This window comes from Rhododendron vialii, chromosome 10a (assembly GCF_030253575.1).
Source record: "Rhododendron vialii isolate Sample 1 chromosome 10a, ASM3025357v1".
Taxonomy (NCBI): domain Eukaryota; kingdom Viridiplantae; phylum Streptophyta; class Magnoliopsida; order Ericales; family Ericaceae; genus Rhododendron; species Rhododendron vialii.
In genome coordinates, this window is record NC_080566.1 from 19,859,212 (window position 1) to 19,879,108 (window position 19,897).

Here is a 19,897-nt window from a genome sequence, read left to right on the forward strand (position 1 = left end):
GAGAATATAGAGTCTGAGAAAGATACCCAATGAGAATGGGATGTTCGGCCAATAATGGAAAAGAATCCTAAAAGGACTATTTTCTAATGAGCTGATAAAGGAAACGAGAATCCTTGATATCCTGGGTTTCCTATACGAGTTGGGAATCCTATGGCAATAGGGATGCTTGGGCGCCAAGCATACGAATGTCTATATAAACAAAATAAACTTAGAGGTAAAAGGTATGCAATACATTGTTTTCTGATTGCTTTCCTACTGATAATTAGGGTTTGATTGCTAGTACGTGATACTAACTTTGGCATCGGAGGGCCTTTGCCACGAGAGGCAAATGTGCGCTCACCCCCTATCTATTTTGCAGATTAGGATTCCGACGACGAATTAGGGTTCCGATGAAGAAGCACAAATAAACCGTTGCAATCCAGTTGATCCGAAGTATCAATTGTTTTCTCCCCCTACTGAAAGGAGAAAACTGACCGTCTCTATTTTCTGGATGGAAAGTGGGATCCATTCCCATTAATTTTGATCCATTCCAATTGGTTAAAGTATTTTCAACTCAAATGCGTCATGTCACTTTGGTGCAAACCCGTCGTCCAGGCTTTCGGTCAAAAACCCAACAAACAACAAAATAGTGCCCGTCTGTTCTAATCCATTATTATTCAAGCATAAGTTAGGCTAAGTTCCACTAAGGGTTTTTTTTTTGGAATTTTTGGGTTTTTTCTTGTTGTCTTTATTCATGTTTTTTTTCGCATTTGTTAATTTTGCACTTAACTTTTGTGAATTATTATTTCGTCTCGTCAAGAACGAATCGGAAAAGTAAAAAAATTATGACTTTTACCCAAATATTTTTTTAAATATCCAAGATAAAAAATTTAAATAAGGAAAAACCCAAAAATCTTAGCAAAACTTATCCTTATAGTATGTCTTATCATCACGATATACAGTAAAATAGGGATATGGAAAAGTACGGAATTAATTACTCCTTAGCTTCCCCATTTGTTGGTCACTTTTGCTACTCTTTGTTGTCCTAAGAAAAGCGTTTGCGTGCAAATGTAAAGGACAAAAATTGATGAGTTTACTACTTTGCCATCACTTTTAAACTTGATTTATAAGCAATGACAATAGTGATTTTAGAAGACTTAAAAAGTAAAAGGAGAAAATAAAAATATGAAAAAAAGACTTAAAAAGTAAAAGGAGAAAATAAAAATATGAAAAGAGCGATGAATATTTTTTATTTTTCTGGTTAAAAGGTGCGAAATTAGATAAATTCAAAATATAGAGTACACAAATCTTCGGTACATGATCCTCTTTGGTATCTGCCCTTACAAGTAGGCATAACATCTAGAATATGAAGACCGGAATCTCTCTGGAAGCCCAGATTTGCTAGTCGATCAGCACAAACATTTCCTTCGGCGGGTCGCTTTGCTACGTCTAGATGTTGCAAAAGGTACTTGCAATCCTGAGTCCACCTGGTGGGAATCCGTATACTCCTATTTAAGTTTGTTGTTCATAAGAAGTGCTATGATATACGGAGAAATACTTAATTATTTACGGATGTGTTGTAAATAATTTATAAGAGGCTTAAATATTCATCCTCAGATCTCAACTCACTTAAGAATTTATCCCGGTCATTTTGCACAGTTATGTTTTCATCCTTTCAGATGGTGAATTACCTATCTTACCCTTTTAATAATATATTCATATATGTTTTATTAAATTGACATCCTAAATTAGTGGGATTCAACCATTTTTTAATTTAGTAGGATTCAATCATTTCCTAATTTAGTGGGATTCAATCTCAATAATTACAGGAGATAATTATGAAAGATAATTTCAAAACTTAAAGATTCGTAATAACCAAATTTCACCGATTTACATTCGAAAACCATATTTATTTTTTTATTTATACCACGCATTATCATGTGGAACATGGTGGATTGACCTCTTTTTTTTTTGCAAAATTCTCATAAAATATATTCAGAACATATACAATATTCGTACTGACCATATTTTTCATGGTTAATTGTCATGAAAACAATAAACCAAAATCATAATTTCTCGGCAGAACTTGAAAACCCATAACATTCAGGGAAAATAGCCCTTTTTTGAAACATGGTGGATTGACCATGTTTTTATTTTTTGCAAAATGATCTTAAGAAATATTTTAGAACATACACAATATTCAAACTGACTATGTTTTTCATGGTTAATTTATCATGAAAAACAATAAACCAAAATCATGATTTCTGGGCAAAACTTGAAAACCCATAACATTTCAGGAAAAAAGCATAAAACATGAATATAAAATGTTTTATTCATGAATATGCACCACAAAAAAATATGAATATACAATGTTTTATTCATGAAAACTCAACAATATAAAAAAAACATCATGTTTGAAACAAAAAACACCATGAAACGAAAAAGGTACAAAACTAAACGGAGCTAACCAGCAAAGATGTCGAACACCACTCCAGATCTTGGGCCGCTCTGTTTGCAATGCTACTTGAACTCATTTTTCTTTATCCCAAACTCATCGTTTCTTAACCTGCTGATTCGGGCGGAGGCGAAGTTGGAGTGTCGTTCGTCGGCACGGAGGGCGACGGAGGGAGAAGGGGATCTATTCAAAGCTCTTGAAACTATTATTGAAGAACCAGCGGTAGGCTTTGATCCCATGACAGCTGCCATTTCAATGATCTTGTGCAAAAATGGACAAAATGGAAATGATATTTCAAAATTGGTAGGCTTTGATCCCATAATTACAGGATTTGGTTTATGGGGCAAACAAATTCCATTAATTATGGGATATGACGTCAATTACGGGATTTGATTTTTGAGATTGGTATCTCTAATAATGGTTATGACCTTAGCTTTAAGATTTCATCCCAAATTATTTACTAATAATATATATATATATATATATATATATATAAAGGGTAGTTTTGGAATTATTTTAAGATGTGGATGAAATCATAACTGTTTAAATTGCGTGGGATGAATTCTTACATGGTATGAATAAAGAGGATGAATATTTAAATATTCCATAAATTATTTGCAGCACCAATCAATCACAACCATCCAAAAGTGTTCTGGACGGTTTGAATTTTTTATAAAACTTTTTCGGGAAAAAGTTTACTCTTCCCCGAAAAAGTTTTATTAACATCCCGACCGTCCGAAACACTTTTAGACGGTCACAATTGAGTTTTGTAAACACTCATTTCCGAAAATAAGTATTTCTCATGATTATGTTCTCCTAGCAAATTGGAATTCCCAAAAGTAAAATGCACCAACAAATTGGACGAAGAGAGTATTAATCCAATCTGCCTACAGTTATATAAACAGTCGTTTCACATATTGAGTAATTTTTGTTCTGTGGATTATGTTTCGTGATTAGCATTCCACATACCATTCCACATATATTGGGATGTATAGTGTATGATGCTGGTCAAAGTCCTTAAAGTCATTCAACAAGTCATTGCATCGATTGAAGAGTTTTTTTTTTTTTAAAGTTTCTAAGTGTTTTTTAAGTTACAAGAGTCAAACACATATTTCAATTAGTCTATGGTCAAGTCTTTTTAATTGGTATCTTGAAAATGTAAGTGTCTTTTTCTATTCTTGAAGGGTTGTTCTAAGTGGCCGATAATTTATGTTGCTACGAATGAAATAAGTAGTTTTGAATGTTGAATTAAAATAGCCTTTGGCTAGTGAGAAGTTTACTTCTTATTCTTCGTTTATGTATTTCTTAGGTGGATTTTTTTTAAGTGGTGAACGATTCCAATGCCCTGTTACCCCTGTATCCCCGTTAATCCTCGGGTGGTGAAATCTTGTATCCCTTCAGATTTAATAGTTGGTGATGAGCGATTATCTTGTTTTTTTGTTTTTTTTTCATTTTTACTTTTTCTTCCTTGCGCCTACAAAATCCGGCCGCCGTCAGAGTATTAATCCAATCTGCCTAAAGTTTAAACAGTTGTTTCACGGGTTGGATACTTTTTGTTCCGTGGATTATGTTTCGTGATTAGCATTCCACATAAACTGTATTGCTTTTGTTATTTTCCATTTGCAAACTTTAACTTCCATTTTTAGCTTCTTTTCAGTATTTTTTCAAATTAGGTTACTTTGGATCAAATTTGTCAATCCCATACCGGCAAACATACCATTTTCTCTATTAGACGGTACGTACTGGTACCCGTGTATTGTTACCCTCTGGATTGATTGCAACACATAATTAATATATTTTTAATATTTTTACGAATAATCAAAAAAATTTAAAATAGAGAAATAGAACAGATTCTAGCACTTTGATATACCTTAACATTATTCGTAATAACAAATTTAGATGATCTTCTTTTCTTTTTCTTTTTTGATAAGCACAAATTTAGATGATTGACATCGTAAAAACTCCAAGTGTTGTTGAATTATCATAAAATTCAAGCCTTTTTTAAGCAAGATAAAAAATACACATTTTTTGTTGGACCGATCGTAATTTCGGTACAAGCACATCAATCGGTAACAAGCTGTTATTTTGGATGGTATGAAATACCTACGTATGTCTATCATTTTATTGCCAGCACGATACGTAGACATCATTGACTTTAGGCTGCGTCCTCTTGAACTTAACTTAAATCTGAGAGTTTTGTCCTTATTTGAATTTTTTCACATTTGTTAATTTTGCGTCAAACATTTGTAAGTTATTGATTCGTCTCGATGAGAGGAATCGGTTGAATGCTAACTATAGCAAGTTAATTCTAAAAACAATTATATAAACCTTATTAATAGTTTCCCAAGTACGTTGATGCGATGGTAAACTTACTCTATCCATCTCGAAACAGAGTGAGAGGAGCCGGGGAAGTGTCACGCAGAGTGTAGACTGACAAGGGCGGCCCAAACACCTGGCCATTAAGGTCATCTCCTAGTGTGGCCTCACATGCACGTGGCGTATATGACCTATATTGCAATTTTTTATTTTTGCAAAACTACTCTACTCGGTAAAAATTGCAAAACTACTCTACTCGGTAAAAAAAAAAAACTTTTAGTTTTTATACATGCCTCCTAAAAAAGACCCTCTATATTACGTATTCTTTTTGTTAGGACTAATGATCAATTCTTTCATATAAATGATTACTCTTTCATGTTTCAGAATTGAAATCATAAAATTCAAGAAATATAGACAGTAGAGATTACGTATTCTTGAGTAATAAGTTTACATCTAGAAACGAAGAAAAATAAGTTTACATCTAGAAACGAAGAAATACCGTTTTGAATACAAATAAAAGATATTAGATTAAGTTTGACATTAATATTTAAACTCTTCAAGGAATAAGATTTCGTCTTAGGCTTCCAATAAGGTTGAGCTATAGCTATTTTCATGGAACCAATGAGAACAAATAAAATTGCCATTATTCATTAATTATGATAGTTGTCAAGTGAAAGATGGCCAGCCTTCAACACACACACACACACACAAAAAGGTCCAACTACATGCACAACATTCAATCACAACACCACTCACTAGTGTCACATATACACAGGGCCCACACACTTATGTGTCATCAATTTGGTATTTCTTGGAAATATGTCATGCTTTGACGGTAAAATCGTTGGGGAAGGAAGGATCAGTTGGTTGGTTTGATACTGTACTTCTGAAGCAGATATGGAGAATTTGGTCTCGCCGTGAAAGCAATTGTCAAAATATGGCAGTAAAAATGGCTTTCCAGGTTTGATGCCAAAATTTGGCTTCGGCAGGGCAAATAATGGACTTGCTCTTACAGTTTAATTGCCATTCAAACGGGTATGTAGCACCAAGTTTGGGCCCAATGAGCATAGGCCCATTTTAACCTCCTTTAAAGGGAAAACGACGGTCCAGGACGTGTTTTGAATCTTAGGGGTGTGCAAAAAACCCGTGACCCGACCCGACCCGAAGGGTCTCGGGCGGGGCCGAACATGTGGTTCGGTCGGGTATGGGTTCTTTTTCTTTTTTTTTTTTTGTAAAAAAATAGTTTTTGGTTCGGGGCTCGGGGTGCTGTTTTTCTTACCCGATCCGACCAATTCATATAGATTACTTCGGTTTTGGTAGAACCCAACCCGACCAAAAAAATCGGGCACGCGGATGGTTATTCCCACTTGTTCGGTTCGGGTTCGGGGCAAAAAAAAAAATTTGATACCCGACATGTCGGGTTCGGGGCCGCCCTCCACCCGTGCACACCCCTAGTTTTGATAATTAATATCTGCCAAAGACATGCTGAGAATATTTGTTAATGCTGAAAATGTCCTTGACGAGTATTAATTATCAATACACGTCATTAGCTGTCATTTTCCCTCCTTTAAAATCTATTGATTTGTCAATTCTGGTTATAAGTGTTGCTCTTGTGAATATAACGAATTGACATGTAAACGAGGATTGAATGTATGAAACATAGTAAAGCCCGTTTCGCTAAAAGAAATAAGTATTATTTTTTGAATTAAAAATGATGTATTGAAAGAGAATGATTTGTCTTGTAAAACAAAAAATAAGTACTTAAAAAATAAAAAAACTTAAGAGAACAAGGCCTAAGCCTCGTGCATCAAGTTGAGAGTGAGAGAAACATGACCTTGTTTATCAGAGTTCTAATTAGGGGAGTTAGATCCTGTCCAGTGTACCTTTCCATCCAGTCCCATCCCGTTTGGCTTTTGTGGGCCTGGGATCAAAATCGTTCACTTTTTAGAACTCGTTGAGAAAAACAACCATGCCAAAGATCACATTGATAAGATACCGTTTGATCTCATTTCAAAATAAATTAATGTTGTATTAAAAAAGGAAAATGATATTGGAACTTCAAAAATTGATGCAGACACTCCAAAATCAGTGTAACTCCAAAGCCACTTTCCTTTATTTTTTAGAGTGCCTGTATCAATTTTTGGAGTGCCAATCTCATTTCCTATTAAAAAAATGTGCAACACAGAATTGCAACCCTTCAAAACATTTCTCCAAAACTTAATGCATTTTGAAATAATATTAAACGGTATCCGATTAATATGATTTTTGGCATGAGGTTCCAAACATTGTTGTGGGCCTGGAAGGGCCCACAAAAGGTTGAATCAAACGGAATTGGACGGAAAGGTACTGAGAGCATCTGCAATGGGGTTTGGTATATTTGTGTGTTAAAATATGCATTAGGATAAAAATGGATGGGTTAAATATCTAGTTGCCCCTTCAACTATTCATTTTTTGTTTACTTCATCCTCCAATTACCAATTGAACCTTCTTCCCCTTTTAACTACCAAACCGTTTGTCACTCCATCCAATTACCCACTTCCGTCACAAAAAAGAAGGGATCTAAATCCTACAAACCCAATGAAAAAAACTAAATCCAGAATCCTCTCTCTCTCCTTAAGGAGTTGTTTTCCCTTAGATTTGCCCTCATAGAAGAAAGACATACATGGCAAAGAGCTCCGAGGACAACAAAGGTTACCAATGAAGAAGAACAAGCAACTCCAAATCTGATAAAGCCCTCAGGCCCCGTTTGATGACCGGACTATGCCTTAGGATTGGACTACCAATCCCTAGTCCAATCCCAAGGGCTTCCCAAACCCCTGTTTGATAACCGGATTATTACTCCGTTGGGATGAGCAGTGAGCTCCATAGGGGGAATTAGCAATATCCCGTGGGACTTGGTATTCGTAGTCCAATCCCAACCCCTCCTCATTACCAATCCCTTCTCATTACCAATTTTTTCTATTAATCCAATCTCATCATCTAATCTCATCTCAAACAAACATGATATTAATAATCTCATCATCTAATCTCATCCCAAACAAACATACCCATTATCAATTCCTTCTTATTACCAAACTCAATCATAATCCCACCTCCTTACGAATCTCATCTATCTATCACTGTTATCAACCGGGGCCTCAAAGAAAACTGCAAAAGACACAAAGGAAGAAAAGGGTCATAAAAAGGAGCCAAACTCAGAAGGGCCAGAACCATTTGTTTCATCATCATCACAAAGAAGGAATTTGCAAGCCATAGCAATTCCAGGCTCCGATCGGTCATCGCCACCGCATTCCGAAAAAGCCGATCCCACTCTTCACTGCTCGGTTTGGGCAAAGTTGTTGGTACTCTTTTCGGGCACCGGCAAGGCCACTTGAAGGTGTTCCAAACGGACCCTACATCGGAGTCATCGTTCTTGATCAAGTTGGCGACCCCATAGCGATGATACAAGTTATAGGTTTTGAGATTAGATGGTGTTGAAGGTGTTTCTACGGACTCAATTTTAGGCTCTGTTTGGAACTTATGGAAAGGAAAGGAAAAGAATTCATTGTTTGGTTGGAAGAGAAAGAGAGAAAAAAATAAAAGTTTTAAGTTCAGTAAATAGTAAATTTGTCCTCTTATTTTCCTCTCATTTTTCTCCTTTTTTTCTTTTCCTTTCCTTTCTTTTATTTTCTATAGGTTCCAAACAGAGCCAAGGGTTTCAGGTGGAATGTTCAGATTACCCCTCTTTTGGCTCCAAAACCACATTTTGGGGTTAGGTGTTGTGTTTGCCGTCCATGAATTGGACGGAAGTGAGTAATTGGATGAAGTGGCTAACGATTTGGTAGCTTCAATTGGTAGTTGGAGGATGAAGTAAACAAAAAAGGAATGGTTAAAGGGGCAAATAGATATTTAACCCAAAAATGAATCCCACAAGTGTGTGTTAAACATTGTTAACATATGAATGTGTTTAGAACATCCACAATGAATTTGATAAATTTGTGTGTTAAAATGTGTTGGGATAAAAAATAGATCCCACAAGTGTATATTAAGAGTAATGGACATTATATTTTATGGCTGGAGTTTAAATTATAGAGGTGAGACTCACTTATTGTTTGCTAGCATAGTTGTCAAACTTGACACACATACTAGCACACTACTAGATTCAACACGCTCTAGCACATAAACTAATGCAAGCATTGTGGCACAAAAAATACATTTTTGTTTACTAAATCTTAACACATACAATTAAACACACAAGTTAGTACACCCATTGTGGATGCTCCCACTAATTAGGTACCTCAAAATCCCAGAAAGAGAATACCTAAAATGAAGAAACATTCTCCAATCAGAGACAACTACTACTTTTGCCCTTTTTACAACAGAGTTCACACATGAAACCTATTCAAATGCCTAAACGGCGTAAAGAAGGCAATCAATCAGTAAAAACACAAAGTCAACCCCCACCAACGGGCCGTTGCTTTTCTTTTTCCAATCTCAGGTTTACATATTTTATAGGTGACCTAACATACTAAACAAAGACAGCTGTATTAATGGTGACAAGGCAATGATAGAGGGGATAATTATGCTAATATTCGCATCAAACAAGTTGGCTTCCTTTCTTTTTTTCATTTTTTTTTTGCCTTCGAATTTTGATAACAACTATAGTAAAATGCTTTGCTTCACCATTTGGCATCTGAACTTACATAATCAACCAGAAGAAGATTGTCGCACCGAACAAGCCACCACTTGTGCCCATTGTCGCAACCTTGTCTTCACCGTCTGTGGATTATCGCCTTCACCGCATTTTCCCCGGAAAACCAAACACAAGTGGAAAATATTCAATTAGTAAGAAAAACCCCAAATATAAGGAAGGATTCATAATTTCGACGGAAGGCGGGCAAATGTTTATAGCAAAAGTTTGTTCTTCAGAAAGCTGAATTGAATTTCATTGGTAAGGCCTACTATGACTCTTGGGTCTACAACTGGATTAAAGCATAATTTGATATTTTGATCATGTATTGGTGCTCAATTAAGCTCGATTTTTGCATTGTCCCCGAAAAAATTAATTTCTACAAAATAAACGATTCTGATCAGAGTAACGTGCCCTCAATACCTTACAATATAGTGGGTAAAAACACAGGTGACAGATGAATAAAATTACACCCTACACTAAAATAAAATGAAATTCCGTTGCCAAAAAATAAAATTAAATCACAGAGATCAGATTGGCAGATAGCGGAAGGTGAGAATTGAAATAACAAGGAAGTACAACGATGTGAAAGTAATTTGCCGTTGATCGATTCAAAATAGTATTTTTTTTGTCAAACGGAAATATGTCTGCTCTTTAAAATAGTATCTAACAGTAGAAAGAGAGAGGAAATTACCAAGACCGAGTATGGTACTGGGGCTGCCGACGGAAGACGGCGATTCACACTCCGACGCCGTCGATGAAAACAACGACGACGACTTCGAAACGCTGTCGGAATAGGTCTTGTTAACGGCGTAGTAGAGCCCCAAGGCGGGCAGGGTATCGGATAATCCCGGATCCACCTCGGGCGAGTCGAACCCGAACCCGAGCTCGATGCAGGCCTTGAGCTCGTCGAGGTCCTCGTCGGTGACGCTCTTGCTCCGCCGCTTGCGGCGATCGTTGATTCCCTTCCGCCGCAGCACCCACGCCTCGTCGCGGTACACGTCCGGCGACCACGACTTGTGTTTGAGGAGCGGCGCCGCCGCCGGGGGCGCTGTGGGATTCGACATAGGTGGCGGCGGCGGCGGCGGCGGCGGCCGGCGGACCCCGCGGGTGGCTTGGGCTAGCTCTATCGCTTTGCGTTTTGTTTTCTGTTTTGATTTTTCTAGGGTTTTGTTTGGTTTATAGAGAGATGGAATTGAGATTTGAGATGGTGGAGGTGGGCCCATTGAAGCAAAGCATTGAATGGTCCGTGTCATGATGACCTGTTCTCTGCCTTTTTAAAACAAAAGCAATCTACTCCTAAACATAAATTGACACTTTGGGTACGTCTGATTGGCCAAAAAAATAAAATAAAAAGTAAAAATAATAGAAAATGAAGTGAAAGAAAAGTAAAAAAAATAAATTCTTACATCCGTTTGATTATAATGAAAGTTTCGTGAGAAAATATTATAAAAAATAAGATATCATTGATTGGAGGGAATAAAACTGCTGAAATTAGACAAGAAAATGGTGGAGAGAAGAATAAAGAAAGAAGTTAAAGTAATTGTTGTTAATTTTTTCAAAAAATTTTAGAAGAGAAAATGGTGGAGGGAAGAGTTAAGGAAGAAGTTAAAGTAATTGTTGTTAATTTTTTTGAGAAAATAAAATTTTTCCGTACATTTCATGAGAAAAAATAAAACAAACTCTTATGCTTTAGAGGATTATATAGAAAAGTTCACTTTATATCACTTTTTATGATATTTTTGCTAAGTGAACATAAAAAAAAAATATGTATTTCTTTGTATTTTCTATTATTATTTCGTTAATTAAATGGATCCTTTGTGAAACAGAGGACTTTCTCTCTCTACGTTCCAGTACTTTCACCGACTGAAACACGCTTAATTCCGGCCGCGAGTGCGGCTTCTCCGGTGCACTGACCGTGACCGGGATGGTCCTCCGGGATTGTCTCAACCATGGGAACACGTCTCTGATCTTACATGTCGGTTTCAAGCAATCTTTGCGAACTAGAGGAGCAAAGGACGAATTTGGATCTAAGATTTTTGATCAATTTCTTTAATCAGTTTGGGCTCCCTTCAGAGAAGAACAACAGTGGTCACCTTCGTCGATCACAGGCTACGAAACGAGTTTGGAGTTCTACTACTCAGTTACAGTTATTGGCAACTTGTGGCTTTTTGTGGCTTAAGTTTTTCGTCTGCTGGTTTTTCCGTTTGGTGATCCTAGCCGGTTTTCTTGTCGGGGTTCTGATTGATACGTTAACATCCCATGTTTTTTTTTGTTTTTTTTATGAGAGCTGCTACACACACAGCAGTCTGTGCACAGATTGTGCACAGATTTTTTTGTGGGGCCCACCATGGGTCCCGCACAAATCATCCGAGCCGTTCATTAAATGTAAAACAGTTTTTCAAAGGTCCCCGTAAAAAATAGGCTCAATTCAATATCTATAGGTGCTTCATCCAACCATCTAACTTTTCATTTAGATTTTCAGTTAATGAAAAGTTATGTGGTTGGATTGAGCACTTATAGGTAACGGATTGAGCTTATTTCTTATGGGGTCCCTTGAAAAAGTGTTTTACATTTAATGAACGGCTCGGATGATTCGTGTGGGACCCGTGGTGGGCCCCACAATAAAATCTGTGCACAATCTGTGCACAAAGTGTATGTGTATGTAGACTTTCTGTTTTTTTATTGTCTTTCATTATTCCTTAACGACACAATTAGTCCTATGTATTGATTTCCATTCATTTATACCTTTTGCAAAATGAACTATAAATCCAACAACAATGGTAGCTCTTTTGATTTTTCTTTCAAATCTAAATGATACTCCTAACTTCTTACATTTAATCTCACATAAGGCTTTTGACTTCTCAATTCTCTGTGATTTCCCTTCGTAGGCAGTAGATGATGGATTTCAACCAGAGTTCTATTTATTTTTTATGGAACTTAACTTTTGGTTAATCTTTCCTTCTTCCTTTGATTGGCGTTATACTTGAACTAGTTTTCGGCTTTCTTTAAGACACTGATTTCTAAAATTAGACCACTTTCTCATTATTAAAAAACTTTACAAGAAAGTTCATCTTTCAGCAAATCACACGTTTAAGGCAAAATAGAATCGTTTCTGTTTATAGGCAAGCATCAGCCTCCGTACATGCCAAATATTGGAGAACCCCCATATGAATCTTCAAAGTTGAGAAGGACACATACATTGAGAGTGACATTGTTAGAAGTTTTGATGCTGATTCTATCATCGATACTTTTAATGACATGAAAGAGTAGTGATAACTACCAGATTAGCTATGGTTTTGGCAGATATCAATCGTGTTTGGTTTGCTTTTATGGAGTCCTTAGTGCAATTTATTCGTCGTGGTGGCAATGGAGTTGCTCATTGCTTGGCCCAGAGTGCAGTGAGAGGGAGTCATTCTTGTACTTGGGAATTTATCCCTCCGTCGTGGCTTCTATCCTCCCTCAAGAGGGACGGATTCCGCCCTATTTGATGTTTTTGACTTTGCTTCTTTTATAATGAAGATCCTATCATTTTGACCAAAAAAAAAAACCTACATTCGTTAGTCATTTATCTATGTTAATTTATATTTATTTGTCTTTTTTGTGTCTACATGTTCATATTTTGGATAAAAACAAAAGTTAAAAGAAGATTTGTGATTAAAGTGCAAAGGGCTTAAAGTGGAGTGATTGATTTGTGATTACTTTGAAGTCCCATAGACCTTTCAAGTAATTAATAGATTTAAACCTATCTACTCCTATAAAGGAGCTTTTAAACTCCACTAGACTTGGGCAGCTTTTCAGCTTTGTTTTTTGTGTGTCTATAGGGTTATTGAGCTCATTGTCCATTTTAGATAAAAACAAAAGTTAAAAGAAGATTTGTGGTTAAAGTGCAAAGGGCTTAAAGTGAAGTGATTGATTTGTGATTACTTTGAAGCCCAATGGACTTCAAGTAATTAATTGATTTAAACCTATCCATACAACAGCTTTTAAACTCTACTGGACTTTGGGCAGCTTTTCAGCCGTGTTCGAAGAAACGGGATGATGTCACGGAAAAGAAAGAAATTGGTTGAGGTGACAATTTCAATTCATATTTTTTAATCTGTTCAGATTCATTCATTTATATAATTCAATCCAATCCGCTCATATTGTATAATAAGTTAAAATGAGTTAAAATGAGTTAAAAATGGGTTCTATATAAATTGGAACTATAAAAGACCCAACTCACTGCTTGTTGTACGTCAAATGGGTTATCGACTCAAGTGGACTCGCCGTGCTACAATTGAAAGACAAGTCCAAAATCAGGCCACCCCTTATTATAGTGTTTAAGTTGTACTTTTATTTTCCTTTGGTTTCTTGCCAACTGTTTAGGATAAGTTGTATGGATTTAAGTTAATTGTTATTGCAACTTAATTGTTTTTTATTTTTTATTGATTCGTCTCGTTGAGAGGAATTGAAAAAGTGTGTGTGTGTGTATATATATATATATATTTACTTTTAGCCTAATATTTTTTGTAATATCTAAGATAGAGTCCAAAATCTTGAATATTTAAAAAAATTGGGTAAAAGTCATGATTTTTTACTTTTTCGATTTCTCTCATCGAGATAAATTAATAATCCACAAAAGTTTGTCGCAAAATGAACAAACAAGAAAAATATTTGAATAAGGACAAAACAAAAAAATTGGTCTTGGAATATCCTAACCAACTAGAAAATTCATAATCGTGGATGAGTCCGCCTTTGATTGAACCATAAAGAAAATTAGTTGAAGTTTGTGTAAGAGGATGTCCCGGACACCTCTTTATTGTTGAAAAAAAACTTTTTGTAATCATGTAATTTATCAATACTTTAGTACGTACGTCAAAGTTTTTAAATTGTTTAAAAAAAATAAGTGATCAGATTTTATATGAAAATTTTGATAGAAAGTGGAGACAACATATAATTATAAAATTTAGGCCCCATTTTGCCAACAAAATTTTACAAACAATTAATTTTTATATTTTACCTGTGGACCATTGAAACAAAATAAGTTTAACAGAAATAACCAAAAAATTAGTTCAATATGAAAATTGCAATAAAAGTTGATTAATTATTTGATTCAAATATAGATTTTTTTTTGAATGCCAAATGTAGGCCTGTTGTGGATTTAAAAAATATATATATATTGGGAACCCGATAAAAAAAAAGTTGTTGGAAACAATAAAAATAGCTGTTGGCATTTACTAACAATTAGCAAAAAAAATTACTGGCTAATTGGCATTCAAATTTCAAAACCATCCATAATTAACGATATCTTTACACTCTCTCTCTCGGCGCTATACACCGCCACACCCGAAACCCCTCACAGGCGAAACAAACAAACGGATCCCTACAAATAAGGAAATGCAAGTGCAGTGGGGGACCACAAGCGGGGATCCCAACGGTTCCCTTCATATTTCTCTGTGGAACCCTTGCTTCGCTCATTCTTCCAAGTTCCACCTCTCTCTCTCCATCTCTCTCTCAAAATTCAGAGCACTGCATTCTTTCTCTTTCCATCAATTCCTCCGAGGCTTTCTCACCGTACCACCACATTGACGCTCAATCCCATATCTACACCGCCGCATTCAAGATCGCTCGATTTTGCCGCCTCCATTAGCGGCCTCTCTGGCTCCTTTCGCCAGTTTCCGCTTACTCGTTTCTCTTTGCCTTCCTTGTCGTCGTCGAACTACCTGAATGGCTGGATTTCGACTCTGCCTTCCGATTGCGATCGCGAACCACGTGGCGTTGAAGCTAGGGCGGCTGAGAGCTGTGCCAGGGAGGAGGAGGAGGATGCGAAGGCGAGCGGTTTGAGCAAAACGTTGGAGCTTGGGTCTCTGGTTCCTTTTCAACATTTACTTCAATATCTACAACAAACAGGTGGTTGACTGTTCTCTATCCTCTCTCCCTCTTCCATGGAAACGACGAACTCAAGACCATCACTCCAAACTTCCATCCATCGCACACCACAATCTTCACTTTTATCTACTTCTATTAGGGTTTTCTTTTGACCAGAACCTCACATTTATCTACTTCTATTAGGGTTTTCTTTTGACGTAAACATTGGTCTACAATGGAATTTCAAAAATCTTGAAGGAATCTGGATGGGGAGGAAAAGAGGGAGAGAGAACGGTGACGACGCAGCCAATATTTTTAGGGATCGATTCTGACTTTGCACTCCATGTGACTATGTTGCCGAATCCGCGGGTTTCTATGTATTTCCTCCTCTCCGTAAAAACACAGGTATCGATCTCTTACATTTTTTCAAAAGTTTTGCTTGTAATGTATATGACTGGATGTCTCTGTCTGCTGCATCATTGTGTTTTTTTTCTTCTTCGATTACTTCTTCCTTTTCTGATTCGGTTCTTCATCTTCTTTTGGGTCTAGAATGATACATGATGTCTGTTTGCCAGTCGGACGAAAATAGGGGTATGTTCTCCATGTTTTCATTTATCGCCAACCAAACAACCCCAAACAAAAAAATGTAAAAGGAAGTTTCAAGTTGCTCTGTTTTGTAAAATCTCCATGAGGATTTCCAGTTTGACCTCCGAGATGTAGTTCTTTTCCCATGATTTTGTTTGGAATAAGTTGTGATTGGGGTGGGTTTTGTGTATTTTCAGCAGGTTGGTGCTTCTCTCTATCACAAAAGCTCTATTGTTATTTGGGTGATGCAGATCGAGGATTAAAGCCCCCAAAAGGTAATTTTCTGAGTTCTTTTTTCATGATTTCGACTGGATTCAAGTTGTGATTCAGGTGGGTTTTGTATATTTTCGATAGGTTGGTGAAGAAGAAGGGTAAAACAAAATAAGGAAGTGCAAATTGTGAGTGACTTCTGTTATTTTTCTCTTTTTATTATGGGTTTTGGTCTAATTCACACTTGCTTTGATTACGTTTTTCCCTTTTGTATGTCTTAATTCTTGTTTAGATATCATTAAACAAGCCTAAAAGATGGAAAGAAATCACGCCCTTCAGTTTTAGGGGTGTACTGATGTATACTTCTTTGATTACGAAGTTGCCAAAACTATGCATGCAACTTCTCGAAGCGAAGGTAACCTATTGGCAGCTAAAAATGGAAAAAATGTTGAAAACCAGCAAGAGTTTTTCGTCCCTTGGCATTTGCCTTATTCACCGTGCTGAAGTTGGTGGAGTTTCTACTTGCGCTCTTGCAAATGGGTTGGAGAAAAAAGATGATAAAAAGAGTGCAATAGTGTACAACAGATATTACCATGTGTTCAGTGAAGGTGAGCTTGAAAGGTAAGTGCGTCGTTTGCTACGAAATTGTTGTCCTTGTAGAACAATCATTTTTTACTTCTTTGGTTTACTATTTTGTTGCTTCCAATCAGTTGAAAATGATGTCTCCTCATGCTTTTTCTATGCGATGCGTAGGAACTTTGTGTTACATTTCATTACTAATAGGGCCAGTAACTTACAGTACAATTTCCTGCTTGCTTCTTCTTTCTTTGGCGAGGCGGCATGGTGATTTTATCTGTTTGTATCTACCCAAAAAGAAGTGTCAAATGTATTGTCATGTGCACAAAATTTGGTGGAATTTTGGAGCAAAAACTTGATGGAGTACTTTCCTATGTGGATCAATGTTTGTCAACTTATCCTGTTAATGGGATGTAAATGATCATGTTTTTTCTGTGAGTAGAGAAGGTGCCAAAAAGGAGCACAACCGAGCCATACAAGACGTGTACAATAGAAGAACTCACTACTACAAATGCTAAGACCACTAAACTAAACATTGAATGAAAACCACAAAAAGAGGGAGAAAAGACCCCATATTATACAGACATGGTATAGGAGATTTTCCAATACATCCACATTTCCATTTGCACAGGCATTCCACAACCTGGGAATCACTTCTCTTTTGGATTAGGTTGTCAATGAGCAAAACACTCTCAGGTGCTACTAACCAAGCAAATGCTATCCAACGGGTTTTCTATTACCCTCCCAAGGGCAGCCAATTTTAGAGGTACTGAGTACGAACTTGCTGATATGTATGTACACGATTGATTTCTTTTGTGTTTGCACTTCTATGGTAGGGCTTGCTGTTTATATGCTTATCTGATTTAGTTTTCTGATCCTGAGTTCTTTGAAGAATATTAACTAAAGTTTCTTTAAAACTCTTGGCAAGCTTGTCCTTGGTTAAGTATTAATTTTTTAGATCCTATATGAGATTGTTACACTTCTACTAATTTTGTTGTTATATTTCTTCCTTACTTGTACATTGCCAACGAATTTCCTTTGTTCTTTTTTTTTTGCTCGGCAATGATTTTCCTTTGTTCTGCACAGAGAAGTCTTCAATTTTGAAACAACTCAGTGGTACTGATGTTTTGAATGCAATGAAGTCAGGTTTCATTGAAGGAGAGAAAAATGTGAGTACTATATTATATCTTGTGCTTCGTTTCCTTTTTTGAGCTGATATAAGCAAAAACTCACGTTTCCTTTTGAACTTTGAATGTGATGTTTTTCTACCTTAGAGGCACAAAACTAAAAAGGAAGTGATGGTGGAGATCATGTCTAAGAGTAAATACTTCAAGGTGATGATGACCAGTCATATTTTCGAATCCCTTTTAAATATTTTCAGTCTGCTCTATAGCCTCTATGGATGAACTAATTCACTAACTTCTTTGTATGTTGTGTACTCTTTTGTATCCTTCCAGGTCGAGAAGGCTAAAGAAAAGGAAGAAAATGAACATCTGGTAGACGAATTGACAAAAATTTCACATCCCTAGTGGAGTCTAGGGCATTGTTATCTTTGACTCAACCAGACAAGATGAATGCTTTGAAAGCTCTGGTGAATAAAAGTATTTTGAGCTAGAATGTCAAGAAGGATATTGCAATTGCTCCTTAGCAGGTATAGATTTGACAAAAATTTCCCGCTTTAAAGGTGGAACTTTTGTTCGATATCTTATGTCCAATTCCTTGTTTCTTTTATCTTTTTTTTTTTTTTTAATTTTAAAGGGTCAGTATTCCGGAGTGTTCCTTTAATTTGGTAAGGGTTCTAAAGCTAAATATTGACTTTGCCTTGGAGGAGTATAGGCTACAACCATGTCAAGCAGTGACTTATCATAATGTAGCATGGTAGCTTTGAAAATTATCTTGTATGCATCTTTTAAATTTGCTTGTGGTTTCATAAATGGTAGATGCAATTGAATAAATCTTAATGGTGGTCATAATTTTTCATCTATGCTTTCCAAAAAAGTCAACCGTTAAAGTTTGAACCTCTTTTGGCAGGATAAGGATAAACCTGATTCTTATGACAAACTTGTCAAAGAGATGGGATTGGACATGTGTGCTCGCCTATCAGAAAGGACAAAGACACCAGAGGAAATCGCCCAAGATGAGAAAGAGAGGCTAGAGCAATTGGAGGTATTTTTTTCTGGCCACAAAGAAAGCCTTGTGTCTGTTCGTTCTGTTTTACATTTTAGCTTTTGTTATCATGCTATCCAATTCTAGCTCTAGTAAACTCATCGAATCTTTGAGCACAACTATTCTGGAGATCGGTTGGTGGGGGCAATTCTCGTGGGTTAATTGTTCTTTATTTTTGGTTTCTATCAAGGGGTCCAAGAGAATTTTTGTTCAAACCATGGCAGTTGTGTCGCTTTTGGCTGCCTCAGTTATTTTAGTGCCTTATTCTTTTATTTATGATATCTTCACCATGACCTCAGTGTTAAGTCACACTGTACAGTATGTAGCTCTGGTGGGCAATTACCTTGTGTCAAGGGATTTGCGAGTTTGGTTTTCATATTTTAGTGCTTGAGTGAAAAACAAAGAACTTACGTCGTTGTTTCACCCATCACTGTGAAAAATTAGTAAGCTTCATAAGTCTTTGCTTTTGATATCAATTTGGTTAACACATGCTCCATGAATCATCTAATAAGAACTCCTTTGCATGGATAAAATTAGTATTGTGCAATTTTAACAGCTGTAATGTACTCTATCTGGACCATTTGGTTTGTCCGTCTTAGGAGTTCCCATCCATTGAGGGGACATGCAATTATTGCACTTTTTATTTTATTTTTGAATTGAAGGCATTCTTTCCAATATAGCCCCTTTATTTTGCACTTGCAAGAATACAAGTAATAATTTTTTTTATTGTGGTTAGTTTTAGAAACTTACGAACGTTATTGATCTCAATATGGACAATCTTTTTAGGACAGCCAAAACTGAAAAGTTGGACAAATAAGTAGTATTTGTGAAGCAAGCAACTTGCTTACAAGAAGTTATTTTGGTTTCAGTTTTATATGTTCTTTCGCTTCTGGCTTAAAACTTCTCTATACTATGCCCTCAAATTGTGTTTTTGTCTTTTGAGGGAAAAATGAAAGTGACTAGACTTGCCCTAAAACCCTTAAACGTGGGCAACCGCTTTTGCGCACAAGTAAAGATTATTCATTTTCGAGAAGTGAGTTAGGGAAGAATTTTTCTCCTTGAAATTAAGCTTTCCTGCTCTTTAACTAATG

General features: G+C 36.3%; 1 protein-coding gene, 1 long non-coding RNA gene and 1 pseudogene across 2 annotated transcripts; 2 read left to right on the forward strand and 1 right to left on the reverse strand.

Annotated features, from left to right (window-relative positions):
• Positions 1–6,920: 6,920 nt before the first annotated feature.
• Positions 6,921–9,487, forward strand: LOC131304194 (uncharacterized). Its single transcript, XR_009192325.1, has 2 exons — positions 6,921–7,093; positions 9,023–9,487. It is a non-coding gene; the product is annotated as an uncharacterized LOC131304194 (long non-coding RNA).
• On the reverse strand, positions 9,172–10,660 carry LOC131304193 (uncharacterized). The gene is made up of 2 exons (XM_058331334.1): positions 10,114–10,660; positions 9,172–9,522 (listed from the first exon to the last, which is right to left on the reverse strand). The coding sequence occupies exons 1-2, from the start codon at positions 10,643–10,645 to the stop codon at positions 9,437–9,439; spliced, it is 618 nt and encodes a 205-aa protein (XP_058187317.1). The 5' UTR covers positions 10,646–10,660; the 3' UTR covers positions 9,172–9,436.
• A 4,182-nt stretch (positions 10,661–14,842) lies between these two features.
• Positions 14,843–19,897, forward strand: part of LOC131302995 (uncharacterized) — a 41,539-nt pseudogene continuing 36,484 nt past the window's right edge.